This window comes from Erpetoichthys calabaricus, chromosome 4 (assembly GCF_900747795.2).
Source record: "Erpetoichthys calabaricus chromosome 4, fErpCal1.3, whole genome shotgun sequence".
NCBI classification, from domain to species: domain Eukaryota; kingdom Metazoa; phylum Chordata; class Cladistia; order Polypteriformes; family Polypteridae; genus Erpetoichthys; species Erpetoichthys calabaricus.
The window spans coordinates 268,979,593-269,004,032 of NC_041397.2; the positions used below are offsets into that span (position 1 = coordinate 268,979,593).

At 40.1% G+C, this 24,440-nt stretch overlaps 1 protein-coding gene across 2 annotated transcripts in view; it reads right to left on the bottom strand.

Moving 5' to 3' along the window:
- Positions 1-296: 296 nt before the first annotated feature.
- gpr156 (G protein-coupled receptor 156) overlaps positions 297-24,440 on the bottom strand; it is a 108,717-nt gene continuing 84,573 nt past the window's right edge. For both annotated transcript variants that reach the window (XM_028800775.2, XM_028800776.2), the window contains exons 5-10: positions 21,070-21,180; positions 15,729-15,854; positions 15,511-15,606; positions 6,300-6,536; positions 6,045-6,206; positions 297-2,831 (exon numbers count right to left, since the gene is read on the bottom strand). In XM_028800775.2, coding sequence (XP_028656608.2) covers positions 1,533-2,831; positions 6,045-6,206; positions 6,300-6,536; positions 15,511-15,606; positions 15,729-15,854; positions 21,070-21,180 — 2,031 coding nt within the window. In that variant the 3' untranslated portion in view covers positions 297-1,532. The remainder of the gene's footprint in view (positions 2,832-6,044; positions 6,207-6,299; positions 6,537-15,510; positions 15,607-15,728; positions 15,855-21,069; positions 21,181-24,440) is intronic.

Below are 24,440 nucleotides of genomic sequence, written 5' to 3' on the forward strand. Positions count from 1 at the left end.
AATACTTTTTTTTTCATATTTTACTTTCACCATGAAGTTTTAAGTTTGGGCCAAAACCAACTTTAATGACATGTTTTCATGTAGAACAAAGACAACAAAGTTTCTGATATAATCTATAATGACCAATGCTAAACAACAACAAATATTACTTGTTTCTCATAATCCACATGTCACGTCGTTAAAATGTAAGCTCACATATGTCCTAAACACATCTTTTCTTAATAAAATATTGTTAAATTAAACTACTCATGAAGATGCTCTCTTGAACAAAAAATGGAATGCACTCTAAAGGCCTAAGTATTTGAATTGAAGACCCACCTCTGTGCCCCATCCATTGGTCAGGAGCCCAGCGCAGTAACAGCTTATTCATTGACTAAAATTGCGCTTCACATCATATCAATGAAAAGTGTGACCTTGTGAAACTAAAGATTAAAAGTTAAAGAAAAGCGGGTGAAAACATTACCAGGAAGAGAATACGCCTTGTACTTGTGCATATCCAAGATGATTTAAATTAGCAGAAGGTCAATTCATCTGTGCAGTTTCACAGACCGCCACTAAATAATCCAGAGATTCTTCGGTGGTGGATATGAATGTAAATGTAATGACATGAGGCAGGTGTACAATTCAAATGCTCATTCCCGTCTGAGTACACTTCATTTTCGTTCATGACAGCGTTTTCCATAAATTATTTATTTAACAGTATTTTAATAAAAGTTATGCAAGTACAGTAACATAAGATTTTTTCTTGGACATTTTTCGATAGTATTTGCTGTTTCTTAGCATTGGTCATTATAGACACCTGTTATAACAAACTTTTTATCTCTGTTCTGCATGAAGACAAGAGATTATTTTTTTTTCTTGACCATCACTATAAACTACAAGGGGTAAGTAACATAAAAAAATCATTTTCGGATGGAGTAGTTCTTTAAAGGAGGCACTAAAATAAAGACCAATGGATGAATCAGTTCATAGGTTGGAGATTGAATGAATTGGTGGATAGACGACATCATTGATAGGTGGATGATTCATTAACTGGACAGAAACAGTAATTAATGAATGGAACTGGGTGCATGGGAGATGCATGGATGGATGTTTCATTAATCAATGAATGGTTGGAACAGCTGATAAATGAATAAAGCAGACTTGGATATAATGGGGACTGTCGATATGAATAAGATAAATGGATGAGTTAATTGATTAATAGATAGATGAAAGTAATGATAGATGAATCAACTTTAAGGCAGGTGGAATGGAGACTAATAGAAGGGTTGAAATGGACAGATGGATGGATGATACATTGATCGATACATGAATGGATTAAATGAAATATAAATAAATCAAAAGACAGGCGATTATTAGATGCTTCACAACCAGAATGAAACAAATGTATGGGCTAGTGGATGGGTGAAATGGTTGAAGTCCAGCCTTTCTTAAAAATACACAACTTTTTTTCATCCTACAATTTAAGAAGATATTAAATAACACATTTATCACTCTTTTAATTGTTAAGACGGATCTCCTATTAAGTGTTTTTATACAAAGGTTGGCTTCAAATCATCTTTGAAGTTCACAACAGGATGGGCCTTCATGTAAACACTGGAGGGCCGCAGCTGATGGCCTTCACTCTCACTGTCCGATATTCCTGATGTGCAACTGTCAGAAGACTCATAAGGTCCCTGGAAACACGCTTCACAGTATGGCCTGTGATAATAACAGTAATTTTCATCAGAGCTGCTTGAATCTGAGTCAGAATAATCATAGGCATCATGCATCTTTTGCTCTTCACATTTTGATACCTCAAAGGCTGTCATTTTGGAGTGCAATTTGGAGAATGGCTTGTTTCTGCATTTGCGGGCATGGCAGGTGTCAGTGAGTGTGATGAAATTGTGTGGCTCCATTAGATTTGTGCTCAGTGCGCCTGTCTCCATATCCTGTGGTGAGAATGGCCTTCTTATGACATTATTAGTGGGCAGGCATTCCTGCAATGTAGCATTGGGTGGAATAAGCAGATCTTCACTGTTCTGCTCTGCGTGGTTTTCACTGCTTTCTTGGTTGGTCCCCAGATGTGGAGGTAAGGACCCAGGGAAATAATATGGCGAAGACACTCCCTTCATTCCATGAAATGGAGGGCGTCTTTTTCTCATCATGTATGGAGAAATACTTTTTGCATATTGTTGCAAACCTTTTTGCGCGATTGCAGATGGTCTCTCTTGCATATGGTTTGCAATCTTTCTTCTCCCATCTGGTGATTTTAGCAAGCCAACAGCATCAACACTAAGATCTTGCAAAATCTCTTGAAGTTTGTCACTACTGACATAATTGTGTGTCTTGGATGCCGATTGGTCTTTTAGGCAGGTAGAACTTGCCAGTATTGCATCCAATGTAGACCTATGGATGGGTGACATTGTTGGGCTGGCTAACATCTCATTTCTGGTTGTTTGCAGGGTGGGGGATAAGGAAACAGTTGCTGCCTGTAAAGTAACTAGATCTGGGATGCTTGAAGGTGCACTGAGAGGGACCTGTCTTGAGCTGCACCTTGAAATGTCATGCTCATTTTTTGGGGATAAGGAGATATGTTCTAGTTGATTGACTGGTGGATACCCTTTTGCTAGATGGCTGTGTTGGTCAAAAGCTGTAATACTTGCTCCATCTGGGTTCCCCTGGACATTTGAAGATTCTGTTTGTGCAACAGTGACAGAATCTGGGCTGAAATTAATGGGAACAATCACATCTTCTGTGCCATCATCATTTCTCTGCATAGACATCAGCTTCATAAGCTTCTCCTTGGCATTGTTCACTTGCTCTTGAAGGCTTTCAATGACAGCATCTTTCTGTGAACAAGAGATTCAAGTTAATATCCAAACAAAACAAAGGTCAAGTAAAATTGGTCACTGTGTCTTAACACTGTATGTCTGAAGTGCTGCAGATTAACTTTTGTTTTCAATTAAACATCTAAGACCTGAAGATAGGTGTGAGTGAAATTACAAAAAGTAGAAACTGCAAGCAAGTGTGACTAGGGGACATTCAGTATATGATAATGCAAAGCATTAACATCTGCCAAGAAATGTTATGTATGCATACAAAAAGTATCATTCCTAAACCAAATTGAGGGTTGAAGTCCATCTTGGCATGAACCTAGTATACAACACCATACTATACCCTCTTAATCCGACTACAGGTTCACAGGAGGCTACAGCCTATCCCAGAAGCAGTAAGTGAAACATCCCAGAATGAGACAGTATTCCATTGCAGGTTCCATGCACATACACAGGCCAAATTTGAATCATCAAATAAACCACATGCACGTCTTTGAGATTTGGAAGGAAAGCAGAGTACCTGGAGAAAAAGGCACAAAGATACAGAAACAACAACCAGGCATGGAAATCAAATCCAGGACCCTGAATCAGCGAGACTGCAGCACTTATGATTGCACTGCTGTACCATTCAATAACATAATTTACTCCCAAATTCTTTTTTTTTTTAAATGTGTCTTCACAAGAGAAACATTTCTATTTAAAACAATCTATTTATTCTGGTCAAGAGCCTGATTCCTCAAGAAACTTTTTAAGTTTGTTAAGTTAAGGGTTATTATTCTAAGTACTGTTTGGATTTTTGGTTATGGTGAACCTTTACTTTGGTTTTCTGGAGTTTCTCTTTGAATTTTAGGCTGGTTGTGTTTGCTTTTTTAGGCAAACTCTTTTGTCTTATTGTTGTCATTTCTTCCCTGCCTTTTGCTTTTGTCCTTAATGCCAGATGCTTAAATTCATTATTTCCCCCAACAGACTTTTGTGCATATTTTGAACTTTAAAGCCCCAGCCCCATTTTAGGCTTGTACAAGTCAGAAAGTTTGCCATCTGAGGTAGGAACTATGCTGCTTGGGGTAAGGTCTGCTCCTGATACCCAAACCTAGAACAGTCCTGGTCTGATTCTTCTGTTATTTTGAAGCCTGTTCACCCTTTTTTTCCATTTTTGGTGTTGCTGAAACACAACACCTGGAAGTACTTACTGGAGGGTGTTGAACATAACTGTTGGCCATGATTTAAAAGGACTTCATCCTCCTTGAAGTTGAACTTGAAGTTAGGAGGCAGCTGGTGACAAGGGCTCAGCTAGTAAGAGGGAGGAAGCAGGGCCAGAGAGGTGGAGAGGGTATGTTGTTTTAGGAAGGTATACTAGGTAGGTAATTGTATTTGTGGGCAGCCATGGCCTACATCAGTTTAGTTCACCTTGAAGATTTTAGGTTTCTATCATGTTACCCACTGTTTGTACTTTTGTCATCATCTGTTTTACTTTTTATTTTTTTATTTTCAAATAATAATAATTCTTTACATTTATAAAGCTTTTTCACACTACTCAAAGCGTTTTGTTTTATTTGCTCCTTTTTGCTATAGTCACTATGGTTTGATGGCAGATGTCTTCTCAAATGATTTCATTACATATTGGTGGTTTTGCAAGTTTATTTTTTTATTTCATTTTATAAGTTCAGGCCACTTGAAACTCATTTTAGAATTCAAGAACAGGCATAGTTTTTTTTGAGATTTACAAAAAAAAATGCTTCTCTTTAGAACACAAATTAATTTGCTAAATTAATATACATTACTAGCTGTGTAAACTGGTGCTGTAAAAAGTCCGTGGTCCTAGGAACTATTGAAATCGTCAGGGAAAAAAAAAACAAAAAAACTGAAATGTAGAGATGTCAGCTAATTGAAAGGAACTACTCTGGGCATCTCTCTCTCTCAGGAGGATTTGTTTTGCCGACGTGCTTGCATCGCTTGTGCATTAGTGACAGGAAGAAAAGGGAGACCGTTTTGCCAATGTTAGCGGCTAAGAGTTTGTCTTTCTTCTGAGGTTTCATTTTGCCGACATGCTTGCCTCGCTTGTGTATTAGCAGCGGGTTGCGGATATTAGCAGCTAAGCGACTTGGTCTTTCTTCTGAGGTTTCATTTTGCTGATGTGCTGGACCCGCTTGTGTTATTAGGGGCTAAGCGAGTTTTCTGTTTCCTCGGCGGTGGACAGACACACACACTTCCACCCGTAGATGTTTATATATAAGATGATTATGAACAAATACAGTGATCCCTCGCTATATCGCGCTTCGCCTTTCGCGGCTTCACTCTATCGCGGATTTTATATGTAAGCATATTTAAATATATATTGCGGATTTTTTGCTTGTGCGCGGATTTCTGAGGACAATGGGTCTTTTAATTTCTGGTACATGCTTCCTCAGTTGGTTTGCCCAGTTGATTTCATACAAGGGACGCTATTGGCAGATGGCTGAGAAGAAACCCAACTTACTTTCTCTCTCTCTCTCTTGCGCTGCCTTTCTCTGATCCTGACGTAGGGGGTGTGAGCAGGGGGGCTGTTCGCACACCTAGACGATACGGACGCTCGTCTAAAAATGCTGAAAGATTATCTTCACGTTGCTACCTTCTGTGCAGCTGCTTAGTGAAGCGACATGCTGCACGGTGCTTCGCATACTTAAAAGCTCAAAGGGCACGTATTGATTTTTGACTTTGTTTTTCTCTGTCTCTCTCTCTCTCTCTCTCTCCCTGCTCCTGATGGAGGGGGTGTGAGCTGCCGCCTTCAACAGCTTTGTACCAGCGGTGCTTCGCATACTTAAAAGCAAACAGCCCTATTGATTTGTTTGCTTTCCTCTCTGTTTCCTTTGAAGAGGAAGATATGTTTGCATTCTTTTAATTGTGAGACGGAACTGTCATCTCTGTCTTGTCATGGAGCACAGTTTAAACTTTTGAAAAAGAGACAAATGTTTGTTTGCAGTGTTTGAATAACATTCCTGTCTCTCTACAACCTCCTGTGTTTCTGCGCAAATCTGTGACCCAAGCATGACAATATAAAAATAACCATATAAACATATGGTTTCTACTTCGCGGATTTTCTTATTTCGCGGGTGGCTCTGGAACGCAACCCCCGCGATGGAGGAGGGATTACTGTATTGTAATTTTGACTTGAAAAACACCAAACTTTTAACAATTCAATCCATGTTCTTTCTAATCACTGGTTTAACTTGTGAGCTACACATTTCTCACCTCAGTGAGTAGTTGCTTCATGGAGTTATTCTCTCCCAAAAGATAGAACATCTCGTCTTCACTGTAGATCGAGTGGACATTCCTACTGGGGCTGCTGAAGTATTTCGCCATCCGACCCGGGGTTTGGCTGGATTCCTCCTCAAACTGCTTCCATTTGGTCAGCTGTTGAGATGGCAAGCACTGTAACCACACATTATTAAAACAACCCCAACGCCTCAAGATGGGCCCAGGGCCAGTGAAGCAAGGTGAACGCACCTGGGGTATAAATACAAATGAGTTGATGCAGAGCGTACAAATGAAGATGCCTCCAGAGATCAAGCAGAAAATGAGATTGGGCCAATTGTGAAAGAACCGTGCCACTGGGATCACCAGTCCCGCTGAGATAGTCATTGTGCAAACACCGGAAATGATGGTCAGAGACTGGTTCACTGGTGGAGAGCTCACATGATTTGTCAAACCGGCCAGGTACATCCCATAGAGGAGAAGGCTTCCCTGGATTACAAATAAGACAAGATCATTACTTCACAGGTACATTAAAAGCTTTAAACAAAATCCTTTTAAACTTAGGTTTGTCAAGTGGATAGGGCTCTTATAGCCAGACTGCTGTGCTACTTGTCCATGTTGGCCTCGTATATGCATCTCATAACAGTATCAACTGCCCTCAAGTCAGGGAGAAATGGGATGGCTATGTGACTAAGCCATACTCCCATGTATAATCTACAACTGCCATGTAAGCTTGCAACACCAAAAAAAAGTTTCATAATGTTATGTTAGCGTGAAACCCATCCTTGTTTGCTAAATTAAACATCTTGTGATGGTGTGCTCTCTGCAAATCTAATATATAAAATGAAGACTGATTGATTGATGATTTTGTTTGATGTTTTTTAGTTCTATAGTTCCAAGTGTCAACAGCTAACTGCTTTGCGTTGTGTGTGACCTGCACTAGGCCAGACCATAAAAAGGCACTAACTGTAGGTTTTATTGAACTTCTCCTTGCCTTACCAGATCCTGCTCAAGATAATATGAATGGTAGGACGCTTAGAGGGATTGTGTGAGTTGATGTGCCTTTAAGTCAAAACTCTTGGCATTTTGCCCTTTACTGACTATTTAACCAATTTGATTAAAACAATTAAGACTGCAAAGGCTCTATTGGCAAGTAACTCTGTCTTAATTTTATACAGCAAAAACATATCCAAGCTAATGCAATTTAATTTACACTACCAGATAAAACAGAGCAGTTTATTATACACATGCCCATATCATCATTAATGCAACTAGACATCTAAGTATTACCAGCACCTTCGTAATGTGCACTACTATGAACTAGTTCATATTATCTCCATCCATCTGTCTTGTTTCCAGCCCACTTAATTCAGTTCATGGTCTTGAGAACTGGTGCCTATTCCAGCAGCATCTGGTGTAAGGCAGGAACCAGCCATCTGTGGGGCATCAACAATTAATAATGCATATTACAATGTTGTTTAACATATGCACTCACCACCAGTTTAATGGCCTAGTAAAACTGATTTCACTTAATTCACAAAAGACTATAATACTGTTTGGCACACAAGCCTTTTCTGGTGAAGTGACAGCAATAGAATTGAACACAATCATAGTGCCAGCTGCCCGAGTTATAAAAGGTGTTCCCTTTCTCAATCAGACAGGTCTCTTGGATGTCTAATCAGTGGTGGGGCTGTGAACATGAGGGGCTAATGTTCAGACATATTATGGACAAACACCAAAGGGGCAACCACTTCAGTACAATGATCCCACAGCATCTCATGGACAATCCTGCTCTATTGGGTCAGGAAAACCCCATCCTCAGTTGGATATTAGACTTCTTGACTGACAGACTCCAGTCAGTCCTAGTTGGAAACAATGCATCAAATACCATCCTTCTGAGCACTGGTGTTCCCAAGGCGGCATCTTGAGTCAAATACTCTTCACCCCGATGACCCATGACTGTTGCTTCAAGAACAGCATGAACCACATCATTAAATTTGTGGATGACACAACAATGCTTGGCCTTATCATTGGTGATGATGAAATGGCTTACAGAGAGGAGGTCAAGCAACACTTGGACTGTAGCGTGATCCTGATTGTCGATAAAATAAAAGGAGATCACTGTCAACTTTAAAAAGAAACATGACATACCTTTCCCTCTCTACCAATGGCTCCACTGTGGAGTTAGTTAGGACCATACAGTTCTTGGGAGTGTAAGTAACAAATGCTCTCTCCTGGACTCAACATGCTTCCTATCTAGTCAAGAGAGGACCGGTGTGACTGCACTTTTGGCAGCAATGAGAGTGTATTGACCACACACATCTCTGTCTGATATGGGGACTTTACTGTCTCAGACCGGATTTCTCTGCTGAGAGTGGTTAGAGTAGCTAAGAATATCATTTGGAAATACCTCCACCCAGCGAGAAACTCTATAGCAAATATGGGTAAAACAGCCACCAACATTATCAGAAAGCACATTCACCCCACAATGGACTGTTTGCCCTTTTGGTACCAAAAGTATACAGTGCAGAACTGCAGGATTTCATAAAAGCTTTGTGCCACAAGCCAATAGACAATGATCACTGTATGTATGTTAGTGATCCTCTGCTGTTTAACCTCGTTATTCTAGTGGTTTTTCTTGTTTATTTCTGTTGGCTATTCTAGGAGTTAAAAAGCTAGAAGGAGCAATTTAGCTCTGCTGGAAACTGCAGTGTGTGGTACGGAATGATACATCATCTTGCTTATAATGCTATCAGTCTAGAGATGCCACTTGGCAAGGATGGTGCATTAAAGCAGCAGACAAGTGTGCAAAGTGTGAGCCTTGTACTCTGCTCTGACTGGTCTGCCTCCTTAGAGAACAATGATTGCATCTGTCTGGGTCACTGAAGATGGTCTTTTGCTTATCTGCTTAGATCATTTAATTTCCATGTTATGGTGCTGCTATCATTCAGAGGGCTCAATTACCAACCTGTATAAGGGATTAGGAGGAAATGTTTACCAAGGGTGAACCTCATTGTGTTTAAATGGTGGAAACTGAGGGATGTGCTTTGCTGAAGCTGGTGAATGTAACTTGTGGAAGAGTGTAACAGAATTTAAAGTGTCAGCCTTTCATGGTGTGGTCTTAATTGCATGTTTTGCTGTTAGTCTAGTGATGCATTTTCTTACAGTTATTGTTAAGTTTCTATTATGCCTTGTTATATTAAACATGTTAAAAGATAAAACGTTTTTAGATAAGGATAAACAAAAGGCCTGCACAAGCCACAAGCCAGACTCATATGCAACTATCTGGATCCTTCAACCATAGCTTGTCTCCAGACGGTCACAAGCTAGGGTCCTTGTCTTGCAAGGAAGTTAATGTCCTTCTGCTGGTGCTAAACAGATGCCAAAGGAGTAGTCGCAGAAAAACTGCAAGCAAGATGAAGCTGGGAGTCAACTGATGCAGGCACAAAGTGAAAGCAGGCAAGAGAGAGGGCTACAGAAAACCAGTGAGTGAGTGTGACCCAAACTCCTGGGAGGGGGAGACAGAAAGCTGCAAGCAAGATGTACCTGCTTTACCGCAAGGGCTGGCCACCTGAGAATAGAGATTGAAATCACCTATTATGATGGGCCATTGTTGCTAACATTTCGGTGCAGCTGGAATTTCTTCTTTGACATGTTATAGGATGTGTTAATGGAAAATAAATTGAGTACACCTTCTCTGCTGTCTTCTTTCTTATCTCATCGGGGAAAGATGGGGAGATGTCCCCTAAAAGGCATAGGGTCACTGGGTCACAGTTGATTGGGTCCAAGCTCCAGGTCCTTGGGTGTACTGCTGCTGTGGGGTCAAGTGAAACAAAGTAGCAAGAAAAAATGGATCACAGTAGAAGCACTGGGACTGACTGATGTTGAGCCATCAGACGTGGGAGATGCACTAGCAGGTACAAGTTGCAGGCTGTGACCCTGCGGGCTGTATTCCAGAGCAACAATCATGTACGGTAGTTGGTAAGTGGCATAGTGATGGGGCATCACTAAAAAGTAAACTCGGTGACACAGAAAGTGGGTTATGTTTTAGGGGAGGAGAGCACCCCACACTTTCCACAGCAAAATATATGGTGTAGCAACAACATCACTCCTGCAGGTGACAGATAGCTGGTCACCGAACTGGTTGGACAACTTGTGTGTCATTGTGGTGTAGCGGGTCCATGGCTACGAAAGATTGGCGGCTTTTAAATCATCCATTTGCTGTGTCAGTCTCTGTGGGTGTGATCGTGCAGCCGTGGGGAGTTGAAGTAATTGGGGCGAGTCGCACCTGCACGTGAGGGTGCAATCAATCTCAATTGCTTAATTGGCTTTCTCCGTTGTGCGATTGAGGCGCTGCGCCCATGGAGCCATATAAGAATGCGCTGGGACAGAAAGGGAGGATAAACGAAAAAGAAAAAATTAAAGAGGCTGGGAGAGCGAGAGCGGGGTAAAGGGGCAGTGGAAGTGAGTGGAAGAGCCAATTGGCTGAAAGAGAGGTCAGCATGGTCAGGGGTCCTGTGATAGAGCGAGTGATCGTTGCTCAAGGAACGGATTGAGCCTACTGATTATGTAGAGGAGTGGGTACGATCATGGAGGAGTACACCGTAGGGAACTGAGGGACGACTATGAGTGCGAGAAAGAAGACGGGAGGACAACCGACCCGAGCGGTCTGGCAGACACCGACATAGGCAGCCAAGATGACCCCTGTAGTGTAAGGACCACAGTGGCTGAAGTCTCTCCTGCTGAGCATGCCTTGCATGAGCTGGAGAAACTAGAAAGGAGCTGTGCTTGGCTGGTGTGATCCCAATGTCTGCAACACGATTTTAGTCTTGCTTTAGCCTTGTTTTAAATGTCTGGATTTTACCTTTTTATGGATTATTTATTGACTTTGGGAAAGCTGCACTTTATTTGGACACTCTACTTTGTTTAAATTAAAGCACTTCTGCACCTTTCCCCTTGCTTCGTTGGTGTTCTCATTGTCCAGCTCATCCAGTTACATTATTGACGGTGCTGAGTTCGAGAGGCTCCCAGAAGAAGGGAGTAAGAAGGGAGCATGGAGCTGAACCCACATTGTAACAGTCATGTACAGTGCATGACATGACTGCAAACAATATGACTACAAATGAGTTTCCTGCAGGTATCAAGGATGAATCTTGTATTGAGGACAAACTGGAGAAACATGCTAATTAAGTAAAGCTATAGCAGCTTTGTAATAATGCTCACAATGGATTGAGCCGTTTACAATAAAAATGCAAGCCACGCAGTTTTTTTTTTTGTTTTTTTTTTTATTTAGTTCAAAAGGTGCAGGCTGGAGCTTATGAGTTAATTAAATTATTCATAGCTTTGTGATAATGTTTACTAAGAAAGGTACAATGCAAGACCAGTTCAATTGAATTTATAAAAAACTGTGTAATATTAAACACCAACAAATGCAATACTTGTTATGATTTGGCCTGGACTCTGCCAAGGGCTTCCCACTTTGACCTTTATATGTCAGGACCCTGCCGACTGTTACCTTAAAACCAAACTGGGTTGTGTGCATTATGACAATTTTTTTTTCACCAGAAGTTGAGGTTTAGCCCCCTTTTTTTTTTTTATATAAATCGCTCAATCCTCCTGTCATGAGCTTTTCTCAGGCCATTCTAATGTCAGTTAATTTTCTGCAGTTATGCAGTACACTGTGAAGAGAGTAGCAGTGCATAGCAGCATAAATCAAGTGATGTGGTCTTGTGTGTGCAGGTTAGCTGACAGACATGAATTTTTTACCGAGTTCTTCTTTTGTTTTATTGCAGTGCCAGGACTTGTGCAAGCCAAGGTAGCAAATTTAGTTAAAGTTTTTTGTTTCAGCTTCTAGTTCTGGGTGTGTCTGCTTCATGTTCTTGTTTCTTTCTCATTTGTCAAGTTTCTAAGTTTGTGTTTCCTTCCTTATTGTTTGCTTCTGTTTCAGATAATTCTATTTCATAATCATTTAATGATTTTTTTTTTATTTTGTATTCTACGTACTGTTTGGTACATTCCTTATTATAGGTGTATTTTGGCTATGTTGGTGCTGCCGACCTGTCTAGGGATTGTACCTGCCTTGTGCCTGATGCTTGTTGAGATAGACTCCGGCCTTCCCATGACCCAGCCCTGCATAAGTGTGTTGACAAAATGGACAGGTTGATGGAAGTGTATTTTGGGGCTTGCTTTTTGTTACTAAAAATATTCTATAATTCCGAGTCTAAAACCTTGATTTAACTATTATTTTTTCAGATATAGAAGATTATTGTGGCCATGTGGAGGATTCATTTTCAAAGAATATCTTGTACAGGCCTCTTCCTCAGACATTAAACAATACCATCTCTTTTCCTTCCTCCACTCTTCGCAGGTGAGATCTGTTGTACTCCTCTCCCACCTCAGACTTCCTGGGCTAGCTATGTGGAGGACTCCCATTTCAACCTGACCTGGGAGTACTTCTATTGCTAAACCATAGTCTTCTGGAAGCACTTCCATATCAAGAGGAAACATCTTAGGACAGGGGGATGTCCTTCCGACAGCTCCCCAAAAAGGCAGCCCTGTGGAACCACAGAGCCATGCTGTCCAGTGGGTGTCCAAATGGGAATCACCCAGAAGGAATGCTGCCACCCACTGTACTGGGGAATGACACGAAAATGGAAGGCAGCCTTCCACTGGCCCTCACTTCTTTTGGCCTCCTGACTAGGAAATGTAACACTGACTATCCTGGTTGGGATGCTTCATGCAGTCTATTCATTATATTGGCCTCCCAGGCCAGGTAAGGTCCTTCTATCCACCCCTGACAGGACTCAGATGCCAGCACATCTTTCTTCTCCCAGCATGCTGGCATCCCATGCCAGCTTCTTGGATAAGAAAATGAACAGTCTGCCTCTCTTCCAGACCATCCATTATCTCCGCCTCCCAGTCAGGCAAGGCAACAGCGTTCATCTCAGCCAAGTTGCTGGTTCATCCATGATACAACATTTTATGTTACGTAATAGTTGAAGTGTTTGATTTGGAGTGGACTTTAAAAAAAATCCAACATTTCGGATAAAGCAGAACTTCATCCTTTGAGACTATTAAATGTAAACAGATCTTTAATAAAAACTTTGAAACTGGATTCATTGAAAAGAATACCGGATAAATTAAATGTATTGAGCCCTTTTCATACCTAATACCTTTTCATAGAAAGGACAGAGCCGGTTATACTACCTTAGAAGGCTGGCGTCCTTCAACATCTGCAATAAGATGCTGCAGATGTTCTATCAGACAGTTGTGGCGAGCACCCTCTTCTACGCAGTGGTGTGCTGGGGAGGCAGCATTAAGAGGAAAGACGCCTCACGCCTGGACAAACTGGTGAGGAAGGCAGGCTCTATTGTTGGCATGGAGCTGGACAGTTTAACATCTGTGGCAGAGCGAAGGGCACTCAGCAGGCTCCTATCAATTATGGAGAATCCACTGCATCCACTAAATAGTATCATCTCCAGACAGAACAGCAGCTTCAGCGACAGACTGCTGTCACTGTCCTGCTCCACTGACAGATTGAGGAGATCGTTCCTCGCCCAAACTATGCGACTCTTTAATTCCACCCGGGGGGGTAAACGTTAACATTTAACATTATACATAGTTATTGTCTGTTTTTCAACTGCATTATTATCATTCTTTAATTTAATATTATTTATTGTATCAGTATGCTGCTGCTGAAGAATGTGAATTTCCCATTGGGATTAATAAAGTATCAATCTATCTATCTACCTCTTTTTTTTTTAGGTGTGCTTGCATATAATGAGAGAAGCACCTTTGCGACACCATATATGTCTATCTATCTCTCTAAATAAAACAACCCAACCTTTCATGGACTGAATTTGTTGAAATGTGTCATACTATATATTTTTTAATCTTGTCTATCTTAAAACAGAGAAACATTTAGTGCAACTTCAACTACAAATTACTGCTTCAGTTTTACCCTGACAGCGGTTACACAAACTTGTATATTTGGTATATTTTCCTCTTTTTCACCTCAGATAGTTGATGCTGGTGGCAAACAGATCCCCAAGGCAAGTTAATGAAACATCAGCAGACAGCGTACTCGGGTAGAAAGTTACACAGTTTCACGAGGTGCTTGTGTACATGTGGGTCACAGTCACCAGTAAGCAATCCTGCATACGCAAGTCCAGTTGTGTACACAGAAACCTCTCCATCAGTATATTATTTCTGCTTTGTAAAGTCTACCCAGGTGCCTGAGCACAAATGGAAGAGAAGCAGTGCACCAGCATTTTACACCTCCTGATGCTTTCAGTCATAATAGGTAAGCTAAATGATCATCTTAACCATAAAAGTATAAAGTTCAAGCAAAGAAAACAAAAGGTTACCTAGATACAAATGAAGGGCCATGTGGCTTATAAGTAAATTAACATCTACTCAGTGCTAGCCTTATACTAAAAAAATCCTACAGCTCCATTATCTCTAGATTATGATGATTAACCGTTTCACTGACACTATGGTTGTATATTAGAGTGCCACATTCACATGGCATCCATAATGGCCACTCGCTCTAATCAAGTTTGTCTTTAACATAGGTCATTCCCTAACATTTGTCATACCTGAACAGCTTGCAATTTTACAAATTTGCTGTAAAATACATTTTGATTAACTGTGTAATATAATTTGATATTTCTTAGTATAAACTGTAAAATATAAAATGTCATCATTTTATATTTTGTCAGAATGACTTCTTTCACTTCAGAACCATGGAGAAGGCAGAGCCTGTCCCATCATCAATGGACATAAGACAGAAAGCTGATGTGAAATAAACCTTTAATCCTCATTTGAAAATAATAAAACCTAACACTAAATGAAAATAAAATATTTTGTTAACTCACGTGCTAAATAATAATGTATGATGATTGCTTGAACGTCACTATGAAAGACACTATATAAAATTTGGAAAACTCTTTGCGATTACTTTAAATGTTAGTGTGATGGCTAGGCCTGATTTCTCATGGCTTCAGGCCTCTGGGTTTAAATCTTGGTATGGTCACTGTCTCTCTGACATTTGCATGTTCTTCTCGTGCGTGGGTGGGCTGTCTTTACTTCAGTTTTCCCACCACATCCAAAAGACTTGCAGGTTAGTCTGATTGGTGAGTATTCCTGGAATGAGTGAGTCTGGTTGTTGGCCCTATGATGGCCTGGCATCATGTACAGTTCTGGTTCCTGCTTTTCAACTCAAACTGATGAGACTGGTTCTGCTTTGCCTTTAAGGAATCTCTATTCAAATAAGCAGAATCAGGAATACAACAAATGAGTAAATGAAAAAAAAAAAATTTCCTTGCAATTATTCATTTATATTTATTTTTGATTTTAAATTGGAAGTAGTAAGAAAAAAAACATTCATGAAACAATCATAACAGCGGTTACCCAAGACCCAAGCATCAGTACTCTGACAATACATTAGCAGGCAAAGTTTTACCTTAAGGATGGAAAACAAAACAATCCAGACATCAGTGTAGAGGGAAGAGCAGTACTCCAGATTAGAGGCTGAATATGAGATGTGACTTTCTGAAACCTGAGAAAATTAAAAGGAAACACTGAACAGGAATGGTCTGAGCAGTTTCTTATCCCTCTGAATTAATGTTAAATTTCAAAATTAATATATTGCTGCCCTCTATGTCCCCGAGTTTTTCATACCTTAACAGCACCACTGAAGGTGCGGATACACTGCACAGGGTCAGTCAAACCCCAAGCTGACAAGACCAGGACATCCACCATTACTAGGCCAGAAACAAGGGCCAGGAGCTGGTTATCTCTAATAATCTGAAAGAGAGAAAAAAAAAAAGAAAGATTCTTAAAAGATCAATGGCGGAGAGCCAGGAAGACAATAAAAACAGGAAATACATCCTGTTTGTGTCTTGGAATGTGAATGAGGAGCTTTGATAACTCGTTTGTTTGCTGTCAACCAAACAAAGGCGCAACTGCAGAAACTGGCAATCCTTAATTAATAAATCAATTTTGGTTCTGGTTAGCATCTTTTGTCAATAAAAACAAGTTTAAAAAAGTCATAAACAAAATGACAAAGTAAAATGAATATAATATTCACTAAACCCTGCTAACAATATGTAACTGATAAGGGGGATTCATTCAGGCTGCAGACACATGCTTATTTTCATTTTTACGAGTTTTACACATCAGTACATTTGGGATGTACCAGGAACAGTAGCAGGTACCCACTTCACATTAGGTGATCATATTAAAAGAATACTTCATCTAAAAATCATATTTTTTATATGTTACTTATCCCATATGGTTTGTGGTGACAGATGAGAATATAATGTTAATCCCAGGTTTTAACGAGGAACGGAACTACAGAACATTTATGCTGCAGCCTCCTTCACTTCACGTTTACTCCAGAAAAATGAGTCAAGAACATTGAATTTCTTTCATCAAGAAAAAATGTTATAACATGCAGCAGAAATATGTAAATATCAAAATGTCAACATAAACACAGCAGTAAATGTATGCGTAGTGTCCACTGTTGTACGGATGCTAACTGAGTACATGTCCTTTGTACGAAATGCATAGTCAAATGTTGAAATCAGGATATTAGAAGCCGGTTTCTTTGCACAATTTTCATTATAATATTTTTGCTGTTGCTTGTGAATGACAGAACAGAATGTCAGTGCCTGAACCTCACGATTGACACACCCCTTGTGTTATTGTAGACCACCACAGCGCAAGGCTTGGCGACGTCTACATTTCCCCTGACTTGAATATTAACAATTGCTGTAATGTGAACAGTGCTTAGGGGATAAAGTCTTTCTAGTTGATTACAATCATTCTGTGTTTTTGCCACACACCTAATTGACCCACAGGGAACCTTCAGGTGACCAAATTCACAAGGCATATCATGGCAGTTCAGTTGTATAGTAATGATTGCATCAGTTTCACTATCTGTGTCAATGTCTGATGACCGATTCACATTGTCATCACTGTCACTTTATTCAACTAATCATTCAGTTACAGTTTGTTAAAAAAATGACTTTATAACTTTTCATCTACATGCAATTGTGATTTGATTGAAGGCTCCACCCCACTCTTGAATGTTGATGAGTTACCTTAAAGGGGCAAAATGCATAGATAGATATTTGTGCGTTTTTACAGCATACTGTTATTTTATCCACTAGATGACAGCACAATGCTGACCTGAGAGTTATTTGGGCTTAACATTGTGAAGCAGAGCATTACACGTCACCCTAAGTCTGACTTGAGCTTAACCATAATGACTTAGCTGTCACGCTCGGAGCTTATACCAAGGAGGTTAATGAAAATGGGGTGACCAATTTTGGACAACAGCAAACAGTATCAAAACATCCATGAAAAAAATCTCACATTACTCATGTCATATAATCTATGTCATACAGTACACTAAAATATTGTTAAATCAGGTAAAATGAAAGTAGCCCACCACCCGGACCTCTTTCACACGTGGTTGCGCATTTGAATTGAACACAGGACTCTGGGTCAGTGTATGAGGGGACAGTCTGACCTTCGATTCAAAAGCATGACCCCATGTGGTGAGCTACTTTCATTTTATCCGAGGAATTGATTTATTATTATTTTAGGCATAACTGCATGCATTTTGCACACTTTCAGTATATGACTGAATGATTTAACAAGGATGGATGGTGTGATAATGTTTGCTGTTGTTTAGCATTGATCATCACCCTCTTCCATTAAATCATAAACTTCTTTGCCTCCATTGTGCATGAAAACATGAGACTGGGAATTTTTCTTAGCCATCACTACAAACCACATAGGGTAAGTAAATGTAAAAATAATATCCTTTTTGGGTGGAGTATTCTTTTAAGGCTTTTGACTGGACTGCCTAGAGAAGTAACCAGCACCAGCTTTTGAGAAATAATGGCTGAGAGTGTGTGTGTTATGAAAGTGGCAGATGACAGTGTGCATTAATGGAACACTAATTAAAATACACCAAAGCTAGATGTGCTACCTGTCCAAGATGTATTGAAAACTAAGTAATCAATGTAGACCTCAGCGTGAACGTTTGCAGTGCACCACACAATGCACATGTCTTGGTTATATGCCATTCAGTAATGGATTTGCAGAAACAGTGATAATATTTGTGATGCACCATCTTTTAGAATGACCAATGTAATGCATTTTATTACTAAAAATGTGATGTGTACACGTCCTCAGATATGTGATGTGTGATGACAGAGACATAGCATGGGAATGGACACACAGACGCTTCTTTTTTTTAAGTTGGATATACATTTGGTACAGCCGGTTTGGAGCGTACAAAAAAAAATATATATATATATATATTCAGTTGATGCTACTGCGCATACAAGCATTAGATAGATTTAGAGAACACAATTAATAGGGTTTTGTCTGCAATCCACTATAAATTAGTCAGGCAATAACCACAACGTCTACAGTAAAGATACTGACTAGTGTAATTCTCATATATCGACTGACTCAGAGCTCTCCACAAATTGTCAAATTCAAAGACAAGTCTGCTAAGGCTGATAAGATAATAAAAGCACATTCACTCACACACACACACACACACACACACTATAAAAATGAGTAAATGGGTAAAAAGAGATAAGAGCACATGTCATACCCATATTACACATTGTTAACTGAAGGCATGCACATTAGCAGACCCCATGTCCAAAACATGTGAAGGAGAACAGTAATTACACAAACTAAAGGGATTTATTAAGAAATGAACAAGACACAGCAGGGAACTGGTTGAAAAAATGATAAAAATGATAAAATAAATAAATGCCTTTTGGGGTCTGACTAAATAATGAGCCCCTGTCTCCTGGTAAGGTGATGGGCCTACCCTCACACCTTAATTGTACTCCTGCTTACTCCTTCTACCTTTTCTTACTTTTGGTCACTCTTCTTTTGCCAGGAGGGCCTGGATCTTCACTGATATGCTCGACTGCAAGCTCATCTTGTGCATTCTGGCAGGGCCTTTTGACCCCTTTGTAAAGAACTTCCGAGAAAGGTTGCTGGAACATTTCCTTGGGAACTCATGAGACTACCTGTTTAGAGTTCCATAAAATGGCCTCACGTCTTCCAGCAATTCTGGGTCTCTGATCACACTTAAATGATAAGGCCATTTTCATTGTCCATTTTATGTGTGGCAGGAGGATTTTGCTAAACAAACAGATTTCTTTACTACCACCTATCTATGTGATGATTTCTGGAAGCTAAATTGAATTAAAGTATGCCCTGTTGGTGTTCCTGTAGGTCCACTAAAGCATCTTATTGCCTGACTTCATCAATGGTTCCTACCAGTCACTACTATACAACATCCATCCATCCATTTTCCAACCCGCTGAATCCAAACATAGGGTCACGGGGGTCTGCTGGAGCCAATCCCAGCCAACACAGGGCACAAGGCAGGAACCAATCCTGGGCAGGGTGCCAACTCACCACAGGACACACACAAACACACCCACACACCAAGCACACACTAGGGCCAATTTAGAATTGCCAATCCACCTAACCTGCATGTCTTTGGACTGTGGGAGGAAACCGGAGCGCCCGGAGGAAACCCATGCAGACACGGGGAGAACATGCAAACTCCATGCAGGGCGGACCCGGGAAGAGAACCAAGGTCTCCTTACTGAGAGGCAGCAGCGCTACCAATGCGCCACCGTGCCACCCTACTATACAACAATAACACATAAAATCAGATTAATTGCATCTAATCAAAAGAATACAACATGATGATGACTTTTTAGTGCAGATACTTTTTCGGTTACTCCACTGCTGATGTCAGATATATTCTGGATCACTCATATATAATTTCATGTTGTAATGTGTGACAAAAAATGCAAAATTGTTGCCTGTGTAAAGAAACATCTTATTTGAAACTGAGAAAGCTTACAGTCTCCCAAACTCTTCCATTTAATGGGTACAATATTCTTTTATCAGTTTCATTTTATCCATACATCCAGTTATTTTTTCAAACCCACTTAATTATTCTTAAGGTCACAAGGTGAGCATTACAGGTTTGCTAGTACTATTTATCTAGATTTATAATCCATCTGTAAGGACAAGTATTTTAACTTGAATGATTGGAAATTAAACACGGCTAAAACATGGGGATCAATTATTTAACAGAAATTAAAATGAAAAATGGCAAAATGTCCCAAGGGAAGGAAACAATAAGAGTTAAAAATATGCAGCCAAAATTATAATGAACCCTATTGTAGTTGTAAAATATATTCATCACACTGCTGGCTGTTTGGTGACACAGAGCACTAAATCTGACTTTCAGCCTTGTGTGTATGAGTCCTCTGCAGGTATTGTGGTTACCTCTCATATCTCAAAGACATTCGTTTATGTTAGCTGGTGAGACTGAGCTAAGAAAGCGTGTGTGTAAAATGGTCCAAAGTAAAAGACAGGTATTCACAGTTCCTACATGCCTTTCACCCAATGCCACTGAGGTTAGCTATGTATGTCTCACACCAAGAAAGGGTACTGGAGCTAAAAGGAATAACCAGGAGAAGAAACAAACAACCCATAAAGGCCTGTACAGTAGCTGTCCTACTCTTTGTGTTTTATTTCCGGCCCCAGGCGTGGTTAAATCTTTTGGCACAAAGTCCCGTCTCGTGAGACATGAGTTCTTGATATTTTTTAGTTTATAAATTAAAAACTGAATAAGAATTTGAAAATCTAACAACATCTGAAAAGAATGATACCAAACATACATATGTAGGTTTTAATACAAGCCTGATTTAAAGTGTGACAAAAAACGTGACATAAAAATATCACCGTTGCACTTTTAGGATTTTATATATTATTATATTAATTATATTATATATATATATATATATATATATATATATATATATATATATATATATATATATATATATATATATATATATATATATAAAATAAATAAATAAAAGTATATATAAATGCCCAGAAGACTATTAGATTTATGTTTAACCAAGTTGATGGTGCAAAACAATGAGATACTCACCACCCTTTTGTCTGGCACACGCTGGGTGAAGACTCTGTAAAGGCGCCATGTTTTCCCCAAGATTGGTCCAAACACAAGTGAGGTTCCGATACACAGAATCCAGATACGGGCCTGTAAAAATTTTTTAAAAAATAACAGAGTATAGGCATTCTTTGCAGTAGTGGAAAGTATTTAATACCATCAATTCAAACAAATATGTTAGGGGTTAAGTATTTAAGGTGATGCCAACCACTGGCAGAATATCAACTGAACTGACCCCAGATGCTAAGATGACTACCAGGTCTCCATCACCGAATAAATACTCAACTCACCAGCGTGCCAACTGTAGAAACATGGGCACTACTACACTATGTACATTTACTGGCCACTTTGTTAGGTACACCTTGCTAGTCCTGGGTTGGACCCCCTTTTACTTTCAGAACTGTTTTAATCCTATGTTGGATAGATTCAACATGGTGCTGGAAATATTCCTCAGGGATTCTGGTCCATATTGACATGATAGCATCACGCAATTGCTGCAGATTTGCCAGCTGCACATCCATTACATGAATCTCCCGTTCTACAACATCTCGAAGGTAATCTGGTGATTGTCAAGGCCATTTGAGTACAGTGAACTCGTTATGTTGGAGCTTTGTGACGTGGTGTGTTATCCTGCTGGAAGTAGCCATCAGAAGATGGATACATTGCAGTCATGAAGGGATAGACATGGTAAGCAACAATACTCCAGTAGGCTGTAGCATCTAAAATTTGCTCAGTTGGTACTATGGGGCCTAAAGTCTGCCAAGGAAATATCCTCCATACCATCACACCACTACAATAAGCCTGAACCGTTGATACAAGTATCCCATGCCTTCATGTTGCTGATGCTAACTTCTGACCCTACCATCTGAATGTTGCAGCAGAAATCGAGACTCATCAGACCAGGAAACTATTTTCCAATCTCCTATTGTCCAGTTTTGGTGAGCTTCTGTGAAGTGTAGCATCAGTTGGTTGTGCTTACCCCGGTGTGGTCTCCTGCTGCAGTTGCCCATCTGCTTCAAGGTTTGACATGTTGTGCGTTCAGATACGCACTTCTGCATTTCTCACATATAGCAAGTGCTTATTTGAGTTACTTTACCTGTCTATTAGCTCGAACTAGTCTGGCCACTGCTATCAACAAGGCATTTCCCCCCCACCCCAGACAGCTACCCCTAACTGGATATTTTACCTTTTTCTGACCATTCTCTGTAAACCCTAGAGATGGTTGTGCGTGAAAATCCCAGCAGATCAGCAGTTTCTGAAATACACAGACCAGCCCATCTGGAACCATCAACTATACCACATTGAAAGTCACTTAAATCACCTTTCTTTCCATATCTCATATTCAGTTTGAACTTCAACAGGTCATTGTGCAGGTCATGTCTACATGCCTAAATGCATTGAGTTGCTGCCATGTGATTGGCTAATTAGATTTCTGCATTAACAAGCGTTTGAACAGGTGTACCTAATAAAGTACCGGTGAGTGTACGTGTGACTTTTGAGGGCCATGTTCTCCTGAAAATCCCTAAGTGGTATGGTTCGTGGCAGTGGATTACCACAGCGTGGCTCAGGACATCCACTCCACCTGACACTCAAGGTAGGGGATGCTACCCCATGTTCGGTTTTAGTGCCTCTCCTTCAGGGACAGGCCACTCTGTTAGAGAAGAGCAAGAAGAAATGAATAAATGCTGAGCCATCAAAGCTTGCTGTTATGTATTTATTTGCTTACTTGGCAGCAAAAGGAAAGCTAATTCAAATAATTCAAGCAACGCTGCTGATGGATTACTGATGGATTGTTCATGATGTTACATGAAGCACGCTCATAAAAATATCATCAGGCTGGTGGGCAGACTGACAATAATTTTTTTTCCTTTAGTATAATAATTTCATTCTACTGTTCCCTCCCCCTACCAGCACACCCCACCTTCCCACCAAATGACAAATCAACATAGAAAAAAGCAAATTCTATCACGCTGAAGAAAGGCTGAGATGCACTTAACAGCAACAAAAGCACAAGCATCTCAGCTCTCTATCAGATGCACCAAAGAGTTTTGAATTCACATAGGTTAAGTCTACATCTACAGCCCACCCCCTGCGGGAGGACTCCCCCCACTCTGAAAACAATGTATTGTATAAGCTCCCTGGATGCAGCAGATCAGTCATCTCTTTTGGAAGACCCTACCGTCTTGTTGAAAGGCATACATAACTCCAAACTCTGTGTAGCCCGCAGGGCCGAGCACATTCCTACTCCTCATCCCAGAAAACCCAAAGCCGCCAGATGAATGCTTTTATATAAAAGCCTCTTGCCCTGGGCTCATCTTCTTTTGCTCTCTTTGAAGGTTCCCACATTCATGATGAAGCTTCTTTTTTAAGCATCATCCAGATGTGAAAGGTTAATGTGATCACCATCTCCATTAACCATTTTACTGATTTATCTGTATCTGGTTTTTCTTTTGTACTTCTTACATCATAATCTAGACTTTGATGTGTCTTGGAGAAGTGCTTCTGATAATCACAGTTTTCAGCGGGACCCTGGTGTTGTGAAGAAGCAGTGATAACCCAGGATTTTATTACACTACTGAAGCAGTGGATTTATTTATTAATTAGTAATAGATATTTTTATTCAAATAAATGTTTATTATAATGTATCACAGGGAGTCTGAGCAGCTAAGGAGGTGGATGCAGAATGCAAAGGCACGAGAGCATCCAGAGAATCATTGCTTCACATTCATCGGTCAGCCACAGGGATGTTTCTAAGCTGTATGGTATTTCAAAGTACTGATAAAAAGATTCATGTACTGTACAATTGTAGAGAGATTTCTGTAGAAAGGGCAGCATAGTGGCTGCCTGATGGGTCCACCACCCGGAGTTTAAATCCGAGTGGAGTTTATACGCTCTCCTCACAGCTAGTTTTCCTCCCACATTTAAGATGACCTGAATAACTTGGGGCCTTGCCAACCATGACCTTCCTGAAGGTAAGGTGCAGAAAGGTGGAGCATTTGTATTAACAGGAATTGACCTAATGCAAGCATGAAATACAAAATCACTGTGTGGCACTTGAAGAGAATATTACTTTTAATTTATGAAGGTAACAATATACTAGAGGCCATAGTACTAGGGTGTTGTACCCTGTTAGCCATTATGGATGTAATGAGAAGTCAAGCAAAATGACACTTTTTATTGGCTAACTAAAAAGATTACAATATGCAGGCTTTCAAGACAACTCAGGTCCCTTCTTCAGGCAAGATGTAATCACCTGAGTTGCCTTGAAAACTTGCATATTGTAATCTGTCCAGTTAGCCGATGAAAGGTGTCATTTTGCTTGACTTCTCACTATACGCCATAGAAATGAA